The 20,880-nt window shown below is 39.5% G+C and overlaps 1 protein-coding gene across 5 annotated transcripts in view; it reads right to left on the reverse strand.

Moving 5' to 3' along the window:
- MRPS27 (mitochondrial ribosomal protein S27) overlaps positions 1–20,880 on the reverse strand; it is an 87,706-nt gene that overhangs the window by 16,525 nt on the left and 50,301 nt on the right. For all 5 annotated transcript variants that reach the window (XM_025446909.3, XM_049103808.1, XM_025446910.3 and 2 more), the window contains one exon: positions 920–1,034. In XM_025446909.3, coding sequence (XP_025302694.1) covers positions 920–1,034 — 115 coding nt within the window. The remainder of the gene's footprint in view (positions 1–919; positions 1,035–20,880) is intronic.

The raw sequence follows: 20,880 nt of genomic DNA on the forward strand, positions 1-20,880 counted from the left end.
CTGAGGAATTTTTTCAAATAATATCACCTCTGGGGAGAGTCTGACAGTCCTAACCCCCAGGCTGTGAATCAATACTGAACTGAGTCACTGTTACAGTAGGCTGTATTGGATGCCTCAGAAGTGCTGAAATGGAAAGAGGGTTTAGAAGCCATTGTTTTAAAGGTTGTGGCTCAATGTAGATTTAGTCGAACTGGGCCCAAGTTATGGGAAAAAAACCCAAAATTATGATATCCTTTTAAGTTTTAACATACAAGACCCAGTGACATTATACAGATAATGTTTGTACAGAAATATTGTTTAGATGTTATCATGAGTCAAATTAGGGTTATACACCTTGAGACTCACAAAAATAACATTCATATTTTTGCTTATTTTGTACTGTATTTCATACTATCGAGGTAATGAAAACTGGAACCCTAGTGGAATGTAACATTCAGAAAAACCCTAATCATAGGGGACTCTGGGGGCCAAGGAGAGGGGTCTGAGAATTCAGCAGACAGGTTTTGAATAACCTAGAAATACTCATATTTTAAAAACTGTCCAAGGTAGTCTGAATACTCTGGAGATCACATTCTACCAAAATGGTCATGTCTTTTTCCCTAAACATTACCAAAGGGAACCAGGCAAGAAATCCAAATCTTAGGGACCAAGAATGAATGAACCACCAGGGCAGAGCTCTTGTGAATACGCTTTTGGTTTTAGCTGTCATTTCCGAGTCACTAGCTGTGGAAAAACAGCAGCTATGGGAATTTTTATACGTAACTGTTGATTAACTTATATTCAGTTCCATTCTGAAAAGGATATCTGCAAGCAAATAAACATCAGAAGTTATTTCTTGCCCTATTCTTTGCTCTATTCTCTGTAGGTAATATCATCTAACTTCAGGAAAACAAGCTGCAAATTCCAGGAAACCAGTTACCTTGTTTACAAGAGTATATAAGGCTTTGTCTTGTGCACCGTATTTTAAACACTGCCTAATCCAGGTGTGGATAGTCCAGTCTCTCAGGTACCAGCAGTTGGGGCTGTGTCGAAATCTAAATAAAGCATAAGACAGAAAACTGGTATTAACTCTGAAACGTCAATGCTAAAATGAATCCTCTTAGATATTTACAGACGTGAAATCGATATGACCAAAAGTCATAAAAGTGAAGAGTCAATAAAAACTTGAGGATAAAACCTGTTAACTGTAAACTATGAAATGGGAAAGAGAAGGCCGGATAATAAATAACAAAGTATTATAAATACTGTATTCTTTACTTAACACCTCTTGATTCAACATCTTGTTTTAGGATATGTGATTTATAAAAAATGATCTGGCATTTACTAACCATGGCATTGTTACATAAATATGCACTTCATTAGAAGAGAGATGTGAGGCTGAAGCTGACACTTTTGAAGTTTAAAATAAAACAGATGAAGCAAAAATGAAGACTGGAATAGCATAACAACTTTGGGGAGGGAAGTCAGCTTTGAGTTATACTGATGATTCTTGTGTCACTTGGGAGACATCAGGACACTCTTTACTGAACCAAGAGAAAATAGAAAAGGTGGAAAAAATAAAAATTGAGCACAGTACCCAGGTCTTCCAGGATCCTCACCCCCCACTGCCCTCTTCAAAGCTCCATTCTAGCTCTTCAGTTTTTCCACTTCCTTTTGCTTCCCATAGCTGCCCACACGGTTTTAAAAGGCCTAAGCAGCCCGGGGTGAGGTGTGCGTGGTAATGGTGCCCTACAGAGGAACGGAACTTTGAAAGGGATTCTGACTCCTGCTCCTGCTTCAAGTTTGCACACCCTGGTGATACCTGGGCTTGGGCGACTTCTTGCGCCTGAGGGTCCCTGCCAAAGACGGAGGGAGAGGGGAGACAAGGCTGTGCAGACGTGTTTGAAGAGTTTTATGATCCTTTTTCTGTCTATCTGCTTTGACTAAACATCGTTTTATGTCAGGGGAAAATCCTCTTCTTTTCTTTAATTGTTCAGGAAGCACATCAATCTCCAGGCCCTACAAAAATCAAATTGTTTTCTTTCATAAAAAAGGTAAGACAAAAACTTGGAGCAAAAGGATTCTGTGCCATATTTGAGTCGAGGATACAGCTAATACTAGTGTTTTTTAGAAGCTGGTTATTCAATCTGCCACCTGCTATTTCCTGCCATCTGCTATGGGGATAGTTTCCTGCTGAACAGGTTCTCTGCCAAAGTAAAAGCTGAGAAAAAGAGAGGAAGTGTGAAGTAGTATTTAATTTAGGATATTTATTAGTACTCTGGTGAGAAATTTGGCAAAAATAAGATCTGAAGATGTTTTATGGATATAGAGTCACCTAACCCTCTCTAGACTTTAGAATATCTTACATTTCACTGGAAATGATTTCTCACTCTATTTTTCTTGACAGAATTAACTCCTTTAAAAGCAAAAAGACAGATGGGGCACCTAGCTGGTTCAATCTGTGGAGCATATGACTCTTGTTCTTGGGGTCATGAGTTCAAGCTCCACGTTGGGGGCAGAGTTTACTTAAAAAAAAAAAATTATACAGCTTAAAAAAATAAAAGCGGAAAGATAGAAATATGTCAAATTATGTTTCGGATGAAAATGACCTAGCCAGAGAAAGACTGCCTAAGATACTAGATCTAATGAGATTCTCTGTGTAGAAATGAAACAAATCTTTTAGCATTTCAAGCTTTCCCTCACATTTTAAAGTCAATAGTTGAGCTGAGTTCCTCTCCTTGTTACTCTGAAAAATCTGAGATTTGAAGTATAATGGCCAATTGAAAGTTTATTTCATTTTTTAAAGAAACAATTCAAAAGAATTACCAGGTGTACTGCCCACATAAAGGTGATGCTGCCTTACAGGCCTGTAAGCTCCCTGGACTGGGGGGGGGGGGGGGGGGCGGGGGGGGAAACGCTGACTTGTCTAATACTGACTCCTCGGTGCCTCACACGCTTGGTGGCCCATAGTAGGTTTTCAGCAAAAAAAAAAAAAAAAAAAAAAAAAAAGAGTTTCAGTTAACAAATGTATAAAATGTTATTACGTGCTGGTCATTTTGCTAACATCTATGGCATACATGAAGAACTGTAAATTCCCTGTTTGGGGCATTTCTAATTTCATTACAAAAACAAAGTACACAAACATAGTTTCACAAGAGTACAAAGTAGAACACAGTAAGGGCTAGGAGACAAAGGCACTGCTAGCTGCTGAGAAGTGTTCTGGGGTTGCAGTGATTGTTAGGTTCAGTCCATTTTTCCTTTAAAACCAAACAAAATTAAAAATGTCAGTTACCTTCTCTATCCAAGATTATTCTAAGCTTAAACCTCATTTTAAAATCTAATCTTTTGCCTCAGTCTGTGTCAAATGACCACAAAAATTATGACTTTTCTTTCTGATAGTCTTTTAAAATAAGAGCACCGTGACCAAATCCAATCAAACACCCTTTTTTCTTATTCAGGAACAGCAGACCATTTTTAGGCTTGAAAGAAAACCAAGATTAATAGGACCTAGGTTTTGACCTTCCAAGCTCAAAATGAAATTTGTTTCAAGTCATTTGTTAACTTTTTGAGACTTTTATACATGGTGGAAGAGAAAGATTTTTGTCTTTTCAAAGGTCTTTTCTTCTCACACTTCGATTCGTTAGAAGCCTAGAGGGAAAGTTGCTCAAGACTTCACACATCCAATATAATCATCTCAGCACAGCAGCCTTTGAGAGATTTGTCAACAGACTCTCCCTCCTCCTGGACCAGGGCTACTTCGTATGATCTCTGTCTGCTTTCTAAGGTCTAGTAATGCAGATACACCACCATTCTAGGACATGATCAACTAAGTGAGCACACGAAATCAATTTAGGAATAAGAGGGAAACGCTTACACATATATCATGAAATATGCTGCCCAAACTGCAGCGAGTACTTCCAGCCAGGCAGCAAATAAACGCTTTTCTAAGCCCTTATCAGTGTTAAAAAAAAAAAAAAAAAGAAATTAGCACACAAACTCACGTGTGTTATCTGGCTGTCGAGAATATGAACTCAAACCACTGAGCTAGGAGGGTCCATCCCACTTTGGAGGGTGTGTTTGAGAATTCCTTTGTCCATGATGTTTTAAGCAGTTCAAACAGATAAACCTGGGCCCTGTTCAGAACTGCCAGTGGGAACATGACAGGCAGGTAAGTCTCCAGAGTGGGTACTTGCCTGGAGTCATTCTGTGGACTTCTGGATGAGCATTCTCCCTTTCAGCCAGAAGAAAGGCACAGAGACGAGAACACAACCAACACATTGATTTTTCCAATTCCCCTGCAAACAAACTGGCTTTTGTTCTCGCCTGCTCTGACCACCAGCCCGGCAGATTACAGGCGGCCACTGTAGGAGTCCCCTCTGTGCCCCGTGCCATCAGCTGTTTGCTCACCTCGACAGAAGCTTTATTATTGTCCAGGCCAGCAGGCTGCCAAGCTAGGCAAACCGTGTGAGTGTGGAGAAGATAAACAAATGCAACCCAAATCACCCAACAATGCCTGTGCTCATGGAGGCCAGGGACATTCTGAGTTTCCAGCTTAGAAAATATAAGTAAACTTACAACACAATTCAAGAACATGAACATTTCCTGGAGTCAGGAGGGGCATAGGGAGGAGAAGGAGGGAATGAAGAAGTGCACATTCAAGCTCTTCCTCTAGTTCTCAATGTTGGTATGATCCCAAGGCTAAGGACACTCTGTCCACAGTGCAAAGGGGAATTTCCAGGTGAAGAGAGAATTTGCCTAAGAAGCTAAATCATGGTCAATCAAATGGCAGGAACTGGGAAGCTTCCTCTCCTCAAAAATCGGGCTATATTCAGGACTGTTCAGGGCATTCGCCTGCACCATCGCTCATTCAAGATTAATGTCACCAGGAAGGAAGCAGAACAGAATCGCAGGCTGCAAAATTGACGGGAGGCAGAAGTCTTCGATAGCTTAGAGATTTTTTATAGGGGAAGAGAGGTTATATCACAGAAGTCAAGAGTGAAAAAGTCACATGGGATTTCCTATTTGTAATCAATTTCGTTTCATTAAAAAAAAAAATAAGGGGGGGAGGGAAACAGCCTTTTCTCCGTGGGATTCACAGAAAGGCTACTGTTGAAGGCAAAAGTGACAATGTTCATCAGCTCTTCAGTACTGCAAGTAAATGTGCTCCTGGCTGGGCAGGGCTAGTGAGCAGATGCCAGGGCCTGGAGCTCAGTGGCTCCACCATTTAGCTGCAGCACTGGTTCTTCCATATGAATGAGCAAGCTTTCCACAACGTTTATCTGATTATGAGAGCCACCAGCCTTAAACATACACAGGCAGTTTTCCCTCCTCCCTAGTGAATTCTGTATCCTGTGGCAACAGGCTTTACAGATGGAAATCTCAGCTTTTGAGCTGGGCATACATGGAGGTGAGTGAGGGGCCAGGGTGAAGAGAGGAAAAACAGAGTGCCAAGAAGAAAATACAGCTGGCACCAAAGCCTGTCATGTGGACTGGGAATCTTATCAGTGAAGCAAAGTGTGTAATTATTAAAAGGTCTGAGCACTTCCCTGAACTAGAACCAAAGGGTAAGAGGGTGTTGTGTGACTATTTAAACCAGAATCTGATTTAATCATTGCTACTGGCTTTCTCATCCTAAAAGGATAATTACTTTCTTTTGAATCCTTCTGGAAATTCTGCTTTCAACAATTATGAATTGCCTCCCCCAAACCATAAATAAAATCAAAATTTTGATATTTTTGCCAAGGGTTTAAAAAGGGATAGAGTCTAATATAAGAACGGATAATAAGAACACAGTACTGTAGATTAAAATCTCTTTAATCTTGAGATTGAGACCCCAGAGTTATTCTTATGGAGGAACTACAGTTAATTTTAAGTTTCAGCAAACACATCCCGATTTGCACTGAGAGAAGCCCCAGGAGCAATAATCTGCTCTGAAATGCTCCTCCCTCAAATGGTCAACCAGTTTGGGCTCAAATACTGTCAGTAAGTTCATTATCTCCCTCACGAAGTGGATAAAAAAAAAAAAAAATTTAAAATCCTAATACCATTTTCTTTTTTATTTTTTTTTATTTATTGGAGTTCAATTTGCCAACATGTAGCATATCACCCAGTGCTCATCCCGCCAAGTGCCCCCCTCAGTGCCCATCACCCAGTCACCCCAAACCCCCGCCAACCTCCCCTTCCACTAACCCTAGTTCGTTTCCCAGAGTTAGGAGTCTCATGTTCTGTCTCCCTCACTGATATTTTCACTCCATTTTCTTTTTTAAAGGATGGGTTTACAGAAATATAATGTACAAACAGTAAATTCATACTTCTCAATTTATGGGTCTATAAGTTTTGACAAGCGTGTCCAGTTGTACAATTACCACCATAATCAAAATGTAAGAATAGTTCCATCACCCTTAAAAACTCATTAATGCTTCCTTCGTAGTTAACCTCTCTATGGTTTTCTGGTCAATTTAAACCAGTTTTATATAGATAACCTCCTCAAGTCTTTACTAACCGCTCAGTGATTAATTTATGAGAGCAAAAATAAATATGGTAATAAAACCATAATTTCTATCAGTTAGTTTATAATTCCTATCCTGCCAATTTCCAAAAAGAATTTGAAAAAATTAAAATCCAGTTTGCAACATAAGACCTTCTGGTATCCTTATTTGCCATTCTAAAAAGGGTGATAAGTAAGTGGATTTTTGGTAGAGAATAACACAGGCATAGAATTTTGCAAATGTGAAGTGCTAAATAAATGCAGCATAATAACACATTTTTTGAAGTGAAGATGGATAACAGAGGGACTCGTTAGATATCAAAATCAAAGTCTAAATTTGTCAGACTTGAGGCTTAAAAATGAGGTCATTAGCATTTCACCTGGAAACCCAGTGGTAGGACATATTGGAAAGTATGAGAGATGCTCCATTTTCCATGTCCTTTCACAGAAGAGGAAGGAAGCAATGAACAGTAGGATGACAAGTAGGATATTATGGCCCCAAATCATTACCTCTTTCTCTTCTCTCTGACCTGGTTATAGTTTTCCCAGATCGACCTTTCTCAATCTAGGAAACATATTTTTTAGTCATGAAGTAAGTATTTATGAAGTAGCTACCCTGTGCCAGGTGATCCTTATTCTAGTCCTACTGGTCTACTCATCTCCTTAAACTCCAATCTTAAAGACGACATTTCTTCCTCGACGCAGGAAGAACAACACTTTGAGATTGACTATGGTCTGTTGTTCTTTCTCTCAGGGGATATAAAGGTAAGAAGCCAGCCAGAACGAAGCCAACTGTGCTTTGTTCAGAAGCCTGGAATGATATTTTTATCAGCTTCCAAAAGGTAGTTCATGTGGATGGCAGGGGAGGATTATTTGTGGGAGAAATAATTTACAGTGATTTTGCGGGTGCTTCCTTGCTTGTGATAGTTCTAGAAGCAGAAAATGGCTGTCTCTGTGGCCAACAATTCACCTGTCAGTGAAACTGCACCCAGAAGCACCCAGTGGGGCTCCTCAGTTACTTTAAAGCTGGATACACAGGTGAGCTTCACACCTGAGGCACGGGCACTGGAGTGCTAGGTGAGGCGAAAGGGAAGAATGAGGCGTTCTTTTAGCGAGGAACGGGAAGTTGAGAAAAACTGGATCTTGGAACCAGTCTTATTTACAAAAGCACATAAAGTTGTGGGAACTGGCTTGGTTTAGGCAGAGATAAGGGAAATATTTTTGGTTTTCAGTAGGAAATCTAGGAGCAATAAATGAGCCAGTTTTAAAAAGATGTAAACATTGCCTGATGTCTTCTATACTTTGGCTAGGAACTTCAAACTTCTGCAAAATCATGAATAATACGATGACTAAGACAGGAAAATCACATATATTTACTAATCACTATACATACAGAAGAGTTCTGAAGAAGGGGAAGGTGAGGAGCAAAATGGAGAAAAACAAAGGCATAGAAATCAGAATTTCTGGAGTATTCTTGTCTTAGTAAAGTTGTCAGGATTAAGTCTGCCACAAAAGAAATGAGCAGGCAAAGATGCCTGGCTCAGGAGATGAAGCACACCAGCAAAAGAGCAGGGAAGAATTAAGCTGATGTTGGGGAGATTTATATGTGTTTTTGTGTGTGCGATTATGGATTTCTTTAGGGATAGTTCTGAGGGAACAGCAGCTCAGCACTAATCTGGGTTTCTTAAGAATCAGATTTTCTTTTTAGTGAGGAAAAAAAGCACCTCAATGTTTTAAACACTCTGATTCTCTAATACATGGAAAAGTTGAATTCCCTACGGATTCTCTGTTTGTATCAAAAGGTACGGTTGGATTACTGCAACCCAAATTATACAACCCAAATTCACAGCTAGTTTCTATTTCTGTAACTCCGTTGACTTCCCTATAAAGCTTTTATTCTCTTAAAAGGTAGGAGAGAATTCTTCTATCCTTCGGTGTCCTACAACAGTAGGTGTTTCGTGATTTGGCCTGCCCAGACTGTATAAATCTCAATAATGTATGTTGAAATTCATGAGTATTGTTTATATTTGAAACAGTAATCTATTTCCAGTTTTGAAATATTACCCTGCCTATAAACAGATGAGGCCAGGAGGAAATGCAACTTCTTTCTATATAAGGCAGGATATGAGAGACGGCAGAGATGTGGAATAATGTGGTCCTTCTGCAAAGCCACCTACTCCTTACTTCCTCTCTGCCCGCTGTTTCCTTCCCGTCAAAAAGATCCATGGGTCTTTTTGCAGTGTAGTCAGCTCATGAACAAACTGAAGGGAGAGTGAAACCACCAACAGGAGGACAGAAGATTCAATACATGGGTTCAAAGAACTTCCTAACAAGTTCTAAACCAAAAAACTTAGACACCTAAGACTGGGAGAGACTCTGAAAGCCATCTAGGCCAAGTAAACTGGGGACAGGGGGAGGAAGAAAAGTGACACACAATTAAAGAATCTATAATTTAGTGCTGGTAGGGATCTTCAAAACCCACTGCTCACTGACTTATTTATTGAGAAGTTACTAATTTACCAAGCCCTGTACTGGGTGATGTGAAATTGTCTAGTACAATTAATTCCTTTACTTTATTGATGAAAAATCTTGGTGTCCACTGAGATGAAAAGATTTAGGTTTGTGACAGGACCTAAACTAGACTCTTCAGTCTTATTATCCCACCAGTGCCTCTCAATTCATTTATTCGTAATTCTTTATTTAAAAAGTACATCTGGGGGCATCTGGGTGGCTCAGTCGGTTAAGCAACTGACTCTTGATTTTGGCTCAGGTCATGATCTCAGGGTCCTGGGATCAAGCCCCACATCTGACTCAGCACTCAGTGGGATGTCTGCTTCTCCTCAACCTCTACTCTGCTCTTGAGCTCTCTCTCAAATAAATAAAATCTTAAAAAAGAAAAGCATCTCTGCAATTTGACAAAGGTCTCTAACATACTGAAATGACACTTTTTAAAAAAGATTCATTTATTTATTTGAGAAAGAGAGAGAATGTAAGTGAGGACAGGGATGGGGGCAGAGGGAGAGAGAAAATCTCAAGCAGACTCCCAGCTGAGCCTGGAACCCAACACAGGGCTTGATCTCACCACTCTGAGATCATGACCTGAATGGAAATCAAGAGTCAGACACTCAACCAACTGAGCCACCCAAACGCCTCAAATAACATCTTTTCTAAATTCAGAAACAGAATTCAGAGAAAAATACTCAAACTGTGAAATAGTTCCGGAAATGCCCTGAACTAGCTGTTTGACTTCCAGAAGTCACTTGATCCTTCAGGGTTTCAACTCCTGTAACTGTAAAATGAAGAGGTAGGATTATCTGGATCATGAACTCACATGCCCCCAGGGGCCAGTTAATAGAAATGCATGAAGAACCATGTAAGACAAGAGGGGCAAAGCTGTTTGTATTACTATCAAGCAAAGCAGCTACTATTTTTGAAAACATACAATATGAGCCAAACAAAATATACTGGAACTGTGGACTGGACCAGCTGCCCTGAAACTCCTTCCAGCTCTCAAGTTTAATGACTCTACGGAATAATAGGCTTAATCCACTCATTAAAACATCAGTCATTTACACGTTTCTATTACACCAGGAAAATGGCAGTGATACAAGTAAGTGAACAGGGACTCAAAGATAAACAAGCAACCATTCAATCTGCAGCTAATTCTACTCTTCTCCACTAGTTTCCACTCCCCTACCAGCTGAATATAATTTTACCCAGTTTGGGCAGTCAACGTAGATTATTCTGGGGACAGCAGACCTTGCAAAGTGGCCTCTAAAATTTCAAGATGAAATGATAAAACCACTAAAGTTGAACTCAAGGTCCTGAAAGTAGATTTTAATTGGAGATCAAGTTCTGCAGGAAATAAAATTTTCAGCAATTAATCCCTCCACTCGTATTTTCTACTCCAATGAATACTTTATTATATTCAGTTTATATCTAAGAGTTGGCCATTCAAAGCAACTTTCCTATACAAATTGTTTTGTATGTTGCTACTTTCTTCTACCCTTTAAATAAATTCCTGCTAGGCAGTCATAATTACCCCAACAGTTCAACATCAAAACTTAGTTTTGGTATCAACATCCCTATGATCTGGCTATTTCTAGAGCAGAAACAGTTGAAAACCTTAAAAAAGGAGGAGTGAGATGGGGGTGGTCATAGGGATATTAAGTTGTTTGCCAGTTTCTGGAACCATAAAAGGACATACTTTTTATAGCTAAAAAGAATTTGAAAACTGAGATTTAGATTTGTCAGTGCAATTATTTTTCAGGAAGCTTTAATTTACCATTTATAAAACAAACAAAAGAAAACCCTTATTTACATAAAAAGGTAGGAAAATTAAAGTGATCTTTCTTTTTCCCTTGTGTTGCCAAATGGTTAAAATCAGGATGACTACATTTCATAATCAGCTCCCCTATTTAGCTTGGGCTAGCCCTGCCATGCCAAAACCAAACTTAAAAAAAAAATGAATATTTGAAATTCTACAAACATAATACCTAAAAAAATGCTGAAGGATATCCAAATGCAAACGTCATTCCATAGGAATGCTTTGGGTCTGAGACAATTCCTTGTAATATGATAATCATAAGAATAATTACAAATTTATTACAAATAAAGCTGATTCTTTAGTAATACACCAAACACAAAGATCTGGGTTCAATTGCTCTGGCTGGCAAATCTTCCATAAAACCACCATGCTGCAGCTAAACAAAAGCTATCAGGCTGGCCCAAAAGGAGGGAACGGACAATTTGAAAAACATCTTTATTCCCTGAGAAAAATTTTTAAAATGTCTAAAAGTGCCAGGAGAGCTGTCTCAATGTGACTGCAGGCAGCTTTCCAAAGTCCCTCTGCTTCTCTAAGTATGAGTCATAGGGAGAGGAGAGAGAGCATCTTGGCAAAGACACAGTCTTTCCTCTTTGGTTCCACCCTCCAGCCCCTTTTATTTTATTAAAAAGAAAAAAAACAAAAAAACCTCTGGTAGATAATAGTTAAATAGATTCCAGACAGGCTTAACTGAAGAAGTTTGAACACCAGGGAGGCCAAATATCATTGTAGAAGTCTCTATTGTTTGCCATTGTGAGCCACAGACGCAGGGAAGCATCTTCTGCATCCTAAAAAGGGCTGGTCCTGTTGATCATGTGTCAGATCGTGGCTGTGCTTTGTGGGAGAGGACAGAGAAACAAACTATGAAAATACCTCTGCTTCCCAAGCTTCAGAAATATCATTAGCTCATATGCTGGACGATTACAGCGAGCTGGAAAGGGCAGTGGCTTGTCCTTTATGAGTGCACATTAAGTGGAATTTCCACTGTGGTAGCTGTAGGCTAGCAATCTGTACACGGCTGCTACACTGCGTGCAGCCTTCCTTCCCTAATTTTAGTCAAAAAAGCAAGAGAGCTACTTAATTTGTTTTTTTTTTTTTTAAATAAAAACATAGAGCAACATTAAGGGAAAGCTGAATGTTGAACTACAGAGAGAAGACTTTTACTCGGGTACCTATATGGAGTCACTTATTGTAACAGAATGGAGCATTTGGTGTTGGCAAAGCTGTTCTCTTTTGCAAGTGCTCATCACCAACCTACCATGAATCAAGAGATTACACTGGGCACCAAGTGATAAACACATACTCTCTGCTTTCAGTGATGTTAGATTGGAATTATCAAAACACAAGTATTTTGTGAACATCTAAAACCAAGCTTAGGTTAATTCATCACCATCAATGCAAGCCCTCATCTAGTTAACACTGATTATTTCAAAATACCCTAGTACTAAATTTTTAAAAACTGGCTCTCAGAAGAGAAGTGAGTCCAACTTTCCTTTCTTATTTTTTTTTAAAGATTTTATTTATTTATTCATGAGAGACACACAGAAGAGGCAGAGACACAGGCAGAAGGAGAAAGAAGCAGTCTCCCTGCAGGGAGCCTAATATGGGACTCGATCCTGGGACCCCGTGTTCACGACCTGAGCCAGAGGCAGACTCTCAACCACTGAGCCACCCAGGTGCCCCTCCTCTCTTCTTAATGTGTCTTTTTTTGTTTTCTTTGGAAATATTTAAGAAATAAAATGTTACAGATATCAATAAAGCTGTATCTCCCTGGGTGACTCGGTTGAGTGTCTGACTCTTGGTTGAGCTCAGGTAGCAATCTCATGGGTCATGAGATCAAGCCCTGAGTCGGGCTTCCTGCTCACGGAGAGTCTGCTTAAAGATTCTCACCCTCTACTCCTTTCCCCATTCACATGCATACTCTGTCTCTAAAATACTTAAATCCAAAAAATAAAAAATAAAAAAAAAAAGAGCTGCGCCCTCCTCCTGCTACTTTCCAAACAGGAATAATTTTGCTGTAATGATAATTTTTATAGTAATAATTTTTTTGCAGTAATAATTTTTTTACATGTCCATAACGCTCCTGCATGTTTTTATACCTTTATCACCTAGGGATGCATCCAATTTAAGATACCTGCATGTGCCTTTTAACTCTGCATTCAAGGCCTGTCTGATAGAGAACAGAGCCAAACCACAGTAGTATATGCTTCTCCAGGGGCAGAAGAGGAAGGACAGAAGTGACAAAATCAGTGCTATCTCTGATCTAAGAGGGATGAGATGTCACTTTTACTGTGGATATTAATCAGCACTGCCATCAGGCAAATCCCTGACAAGGTGATTGCTGCCCTGCATTTGACTGGAATGTAGCCCTAACTCACTGACTTGGTTAAATCAACCCGAGAATCAGTCTTGTCATCTATAAAAGAGGTGAAAATACCTTTATCATCACTAGGTAACTGTGAAAATCAAAGGTGACTTATGTAAGTATTTTGACAACTTTTAATCCTCTTTTGAACCAAGCAGAGTACAAATATGCACCAACACAAGACATGTTATCATTAGTCTATCGGACATCGCACTTGATGGCATTGTCTGGTACCGCTGACTATCTGCTTTAAAGATGTATCATGCCTAAGACTAAGGTCCGTGGCATAACTGCCTTTGGTCGTAGGGAAGAAGCTAAGACACAGGATTTGGCATCAGGCCAACTTCATTCCTACTTTACAGCCCCCAGGAAACGGATTCTACATCTGAGGATGCTAACCTGTAAAATGTGAGTAAAAGCTGTGAACACCTCCCATGGCACAACTCTGGCCTGACCGGAGCACTGAGGAGATCAGACATGTGAACTCCTTAATACAGTAGCTAGCACCATCACTTTCCAACAAGGTGGGCAGAGCCGCTGACAACAGCCAGATGCCAAAGGGCGCAGAGTTACATCAGAACTCTACGGACTATTCTCTCCACTTGGGATGTGACGTGCAGAGTGCTGGGCACATACAAGCAGCAGATACCTGACCGTCATCAGCCAACTGGGACGGGACCCTGTAGGAAGGACAGGGTCGGTGAGAAGGTGAAGGGTCCCGTACGCCTCACTCCTCTAAAGAAATCTCAAGTGAGGAGCTGGAAGGTGAACCAGAGGGGAGAATAGAGAGGCTTTTCACATCACAAAGGCTCAAAGCCAACCAGTTCAGGGGTGTGCCAGTCAGTCTGATGACTGGTAGTGGGGTTTCTGATCTTATTTATGACAAAAAAAGGTCCAGGCAGAGAGAAAGAAGTCAGGAAGTGACCTAATACAGAGTTAATTTACCTACTACTGCTCCTCTTCCCTCGGACTGTTTTCCACAACCTTGGCAAGCCACTATCACAACACAACAGAGATTACGCCTTGAGTCCTCTGTTGGCTCAGTGCCCACCAGCCTCTGGCTGGACTCAACAGCTAAGGGCTGCGAATACCTATTGAAGATAAATTGGACCACTCAAAAGAGAAGCTGCCAAGCACTGCTAATGGCTCTGATCTAAGCTTGGCGTGGAATCTCAGAGGAAGGAAAATGGTATTTATATGGGGCACGCCACCCATCCAAGCCTAGGAAGTAAAGGAGAAGAGCGACAGAAGAAATGCATTTGTTGCTGAGAAAGCGGCTGTCCCAGCCTGTCTGTAATCTTTGCACCCTCCTCTCCTGCCACACCATCCTCCCAGAAGCCAAGAACTCTCTTTTGCATCTTTTACACACTATTGGTAACCCAAAGAGACTCTGAGGTTGAAAGCTTCTGTTCCTGCCCACTACCCAGACGGAGCCATCGGCCCTTCCACAACCTGGACAATGGCAACCACATGACAGCAAAGAGCCATTGATTTAATGGAATATCAATGAAAAACAAATACATGATAGTTTTTTTTCAAGTTAAAAAAATTATGAATACCACTATTAACTGTGTTTTAGGATTCTATGTTAAGCTAGGCTCAAAAAAAGAGAAAGACATAGTTATTGCTATGGTGGACACAGTACTTGATCATCTCTAGGATTTTCCATAATCCCATGCAAGTCTAGAAAAGTCTAATTTATTAGCAATACTTGTACTAACTATATTTTAAGGAACGAGTGAATGAGTACTTATAAAAGGGTGCAACATATTAAGAAGCTTGCTTTTTTGAATATTTAGATCTTTTTAAAAGATTTTATTAGAGAGAGCATGAACACAGAGGGAGAAGCAAAGGAGAGGAAGAGAGAGAATCTCAAGCAGACTCCCCTCTGAGCCCAACATGAGGCTCAATCTCACTACCCTGAGATCATGACCTGAGCCAAAATCAAGAGTCACTCAACTGACTGAGCTACCCAGGCACCCGGAGATCTTTTTTTTTTTTTTTTTAAATCATACTGAAGGGAAACTTCCTTTTTCCTAAACCAGTTTGTGCGAAATCTTTATCTAACTGTGACTGACTGAGAATGGGAAGAAGGATCAAAACAAATAATAGCATCATTAATTAAAAATTACTAACACTTCCTATGTGCATCATCCTTGGTACTTTATATACAGTTTTTCATTTTTAGACAGTAGAAAATTGAAAACTGAAAAGGATACAAATCTAGCCTAAGAGCGTGCAATAAAGCCAACAGAAGTGGTTTTCATTTTTATTAGTGTTTGAAAAAGATGCCTGGTTACTGTTGAGTATCAGTAGTTAGCTTCATTTAGATAACCTGTTTTATAAAAAAAAAAATGTGTCACTCTGAACACTAGAATTATACTTGGCACCAAAGGATATCCATATCATGAGAGGAATGTAGAAGTGAAGATAACAGATTCTTATGCCAGGGTTGCCAGACAGTGCTTTGCTGCGTGATCCCCTACCCTTGCACCAACCCAGGTCTTTTCTCTTGGGTTGTTCAGTTTCCCCAGAGAGGACTCCTCCAAGGCTCCTCCCTACAAAGGAGAATATTCCTTGCACAGCCAAGTCCAGAGTCCTTCTGGTTCAATCTCTCCAGAAAGAAAACTACCAGACTTCCACTAGGGTTGGAGAGAAACAACCTAGGTATTTCACTGCTTCTTATGAAAACTTCCAATCAATCTTCCTCCCTTGCTGCTTTTTCTTTATGAGCCTTTCTAGGGCCCTATGGTATGGACACTCTTGTAGCCAAATTTCTTCTGCCAGCTTCAGGGGTAGCTTTTTCTCTCTGTTAATTGTGGTACCTCTTGTTCATCTATTTTCTAATTCTCAAATTTTATCCCTGTTGTGTCCTCTTCTGTTCTCTTTATTTTGTAGATTTTTGTCTTTTTAAATTTTTAAACCTCTTATTGTCATGTAGAGGTTTTAGAAGGGAATGGAGCTAAGAACATATGTTCAACCTGTTACATTTAATCAGAAGACTTCTATAAGCCATTTGATCTCAGTGAACTAGCCAATGGATTGTACTTGAAATAGCCTGAAAGCCATGATGGAAGGAAAATGTACTTCAAATATTCAAATGTATTTCAGCAGTAATATCCTTTGCTTAAAGAAGAACACATCTCGAGGAAGACACTTGACATTCTGGATTTCCATTTCAGTAAATTACAAAACAAAAGGCTTTATCAGAGAACAGTCCTTTAAAAACACCATTAACTCTAATATCCTTCAACAAAGGCCTCAAATAAATCACAGTGCTATAATTTGAATTATTTGTTCAATCTAAAATATTTTATTGAGGGATGCCTGAGTGGTTCAGTGGTTGAGTGTCTGCCTTCGGCTCAGGGCATGATCCTGGGGTTCTGGGATCGAGTCCCACATCGGGCTCCCTGCATGGAGCCTGCTTCTTCCTCTGCGTTTGTCTCTGCCTCTCTCTGTGTGTCTCTCATGAATAAATAAATAAAATCTTTAAAAAATAAAATATTTTATTGAAAACATCTGTGCACATATATTAAGACCTCAATATGTGGGATGATATGCTAAGTGTTAAAAAATATTAAGACATGGTCCCTAAATTAAAATAGTTCCTCTTTTTTTTTCTGGGGGGAAAAAAAGGACAATCAAATGTAACAACATTATTCAGGATTACTCGAAAAAGGAAACAGTTAAATCAAGCTTGGCAAATTCTCTTTTAAGAAGGCAGAAAATTATGTAATATCACAATAGTGTCTTCAAAGATGAAAACTTCAGCCATATTCATAGAACTTTCTCTGCTAATTAAAAATAGGTTTTTTCTATATGTGAAGGGTCAAGAAGCTAAGGGAATGGATCTCAGAAAGTTATGAAACCAGTACAATAGGAGCTACCTAATTTAGGTTGAAGCTCAGCAGAGCACCAAGGCACGTAGGTGCTAACTTCCTGTAGCAGGTCTGCACAAAACCTGACAAAGCAGGGCATTACGGCACAATACATCAATACGGCACCTGAGAGCACCTGCTTCCTCCAGTATACATAACGAACCTTCCATTCCTTGCAAATGCCACACAGGATGTGACATTATACACAAGCCATGCCATTGGGTATATTTTATTTTTACCAATTCAAGGGATAATAAAAACTCAAAGGGTTGAGCGAAAAATTTTACTTCACTGAATTCAGGTCATTCAAAAATCAGGACTGTCTCATACATTTAATAATCTTTTGCTTTCTGGCTACCACTGTCTTTTGCTTTAGGGAAGCGTCTGCTGCCAAGAATGTGAAATGTCACGTGTACTCAATGAATCAAATAAATATGCAAGAGTTAGTACCTCTGTAAAGAAGAGCTTATCTTTCACACCAATAATGTAGTAGATTTAATGATACGCATCCAGAAAACACATGCACATCTGAAATAAGGGCAGCAGGCGCTGACAAAGGGCTAAAGCCAACAACATATTAGTTCAGTACCCATCCGTCCCTGGCATCATACTAATCGAGGACTAGGACTTCACTACGGCCCAGTGCCACGCCTCAGCAGTCCTCCTCCCTTTAGGCACTCAAAGGCACTCAAGATAACACCACCACACGATGTAGTCAATAAACAAAATAGTGCTGGACAGTTTTTGAACTCTGACATTTTTCCAGTCACTTCCAGTCATTTTCCAGTCACAAGTGTGCACCACTTTCTAAAGATTATTTCACTTACGTGTTGGAACAACTCTGTGTAAAATAACTATGTTATTATCTCCATTTTACAGATGAGGAACCTCAACATCAAAGGGTTAGACAACTTAGGATGAAACAAGGCCAGGATTGATTGATTGATTGATTTTTAAGGCCAGGATTTAAATTCAGACAGTCCGACTCTAGAGCTTTTGACCACTGAGTATACTGCCTGATAATATAATCAGGTGATTTTATTTATTTTTTAAAAATTTTATTTGTGACATTTTATTTATTTTTAAAGGAAGCTCTATGCCCAATGTGGGGCTTGAAATTAGGACCCTGACATCAAGAGTCACACGCTCTACCAACTGAGTCAGCCAGCTACCCTTAATCAGGTAGATTTTTATTTTTTTTTTTATTTTTTTTTTTTTCAGGTAGATTTTTAAAGGTAAATTTTCTATGAACTTTCTACCAAGACTGGGGCTTCTTAATGCTCCAATTAGGGTATCAACGACGACACAGGAGGTGCTATTCCAGTTAATATTACCCTCTAGAAGAGGGAGCTTTTGTCTAGAAAACTTGTCATTTTCAGAAATTAGAGATAAAATCACTTGTTTTGAATCATACTGAATGAACGTCATTGTTCTTTCTCTCCTGATCCTGGAATGTAATATTATAACTAGATGTTTAGCAAGCTCCTCAGCCCTAGAACTTCCACTACTTTTCGCTAATGACAATTGAATGTCACCATTTGCGGTTATGTCTCTTTAATGAGCATAATGCATCTAATGAGATTGCAGACATGTCTACCTGTGTATATCTGATATAGTCCATGCAAAATGGAATTATGTGTTTCCCATACACATTTATACATTTACTCACACATAAGAAATGCTACCAAATGGAATCATATGCACTTTATATTTAAGAAGCAGAGCTACAGCCATTCCGAAAGCTTAAATACCTAAAGGTATTAATAAATAAGTGAAATAAAATTTAGGGGAGGGTGAGTAGAGATTTAAAATAAAGTTTAAAAGGAGAGAGGACCCATACTGACTTAGTGGCAAGGCATCCTCTTGTGAGAACACTGTAGAGCTGTTAAGGGACCCTTTCACTTATCCACTCAGCCCCTTCACTTTCTTCATTATAAACAAGTGAGCTTGGAATGGTAAGGCAAGAGCTCTTAGACAATTTCATTATGTACACTGTATTAACTGAGCCTTCATGTATTGTCCTCTCTTTTTTCTCCCCAGCTATCCAAAGGCATTTAGCCTTGTGGTGGGTGTGAAACGTACGGATGAGGCAGAATGGAAGCGGTTCAGGAAGAAGCATCACGGACAAGGGGGAATTATTCCATGTGCTCTGATTTTAGGCACTTGCCTAAGTGAACCTCAATGAGTCTGTACCAATGCTCATTTTCTTATAAAATGCCTACCAATTCCGTACTCAGCACCTCTATGCTGACTCATGCTCTGTTATCAGATCTCAGGGATAAGAAGAAAACACTAAGAGACTCCTCGAAGTCTAAAGCATCCATCCGCTGATCATCAGAAGATAATACTATTTTTACAAGATGCTGTGGTATGTCCTGTACAGATCAACCAGACATGCCTTTCTTGGTAACCTCAGGATTTGAAGGCAGTCCCTAAGATCATTTTGTAAAGAAATACAAATGTAAGTACAAAAGATAAGCATAACAGATATGCAATTATGTCATTTACATACTACTTACAGGAAGGAAACTCAATCACCATATGGTATCCCATGTACATGAAACTTGGGCTTTGATGCCCTACCCTAAACCGAATGCTATTTATAATTGTAATGTATTTTGGTGAATTTTTATATATTACAAATAGTTATGTGTCTTTGGGAAAATCTTTTATTCCTTCTCTCTTATAGTTTCTAGCTCTGTAAATTACATTATTTTGACCACATACATTGAGTCTATAATATAACCCTGCCTTTGGTAGACTATAAATACTTATATTATTTTTTCCTCCCCACATGTAAATGACTATAGGCTCCTCTCATCGCCAATAAGTCTTTCTCTTCTCTTACTCTGGTCCACTAGAGAAAAACAGACCACTAGGCTCACTACATTTACCCACAGACCTGAATCAACTGAAACTGGTGGTGGTTCTACTGCTCCCATGGAGATTGATGCACATTAGTTTTACAGTTGGTCTGTGTCAAAAAGACCAAAATTTCATATTTCAGGCTGTGGTTGGAAGAAAATAAAAATCACACTTTTACTACACTCCAAATGCAGTAATAGTTGACGTTTGTTAACACTGATTTAATGTGGTTTTAAGTGGTGATGGTAAAAAGAAGAGATTTTAGAAATGGCTGCCTTACTGGAGATGGAATTTAGAGTAGCAAAATGCGTTGCTTGTTCACCCAAGGATGTGGTCTACAGAAAGGTTAGACTTGGAGAGGGACGGTAAACTTTACTGAGTCTTTGCCACCAGAATATCTTCACAGATCAAGAGTCCAAGACAACTAGAGACAACATCAAAGAAACCTTATCAGAGGAGCTGGTAGGAAAGCTCACACGTCTAAGCGAATATATCTGCTGCTCCAAAATGCACTGATGTGTAATGTGTGATGTAGAAAAGGCTACTGTGTTCTGATTTTTGTGTTTAGAGTCTTATCATGTAAAGGAGGACAATACATTTTCTGCTTTCTAGGACCAAGGCTGAATATGAATCATTTTGTTTTCATAATTTCAATGGCCAAAAAGACTTTGGGCAGAAATGTAGGTAATAAAGTAGCTTATTTGAGCTTATCTCCAGCTCAAAATATGGCCCACAGCTGCAGACTCATATATTCAATTGCCTCCTGGACATCTCCATTTGGATCTCGCACAGGTTCTTCATACACACCATGTTCAGAACTAGGCACATTTACTTTACCTCCTTCCCCAACTATGGTTTAAACTTTCTGTATTCTTGATCTCCAATGACCTAAGATCACTTAAGATCACTATGATCACCCAAATGCCATGATGTGAATTCTACCAGACCTCCTGAACATCTCTTAGCCTCTGTTCTACCAAGT

This window comes from Canis lupus, chromosome 2, assembly GCF_003254725.2.
Source record: "Canis lupus dingo isolate Sandy chromosome 2, ASM325472v2, whole genome shotgun sequence".
Classification (NCBI taxonomy): domain Eukaryota; kingdom Metazoa; phylum Chordata; class Mammalia; order Carnivora; family Canidae; genus Canis; species Canis lupus.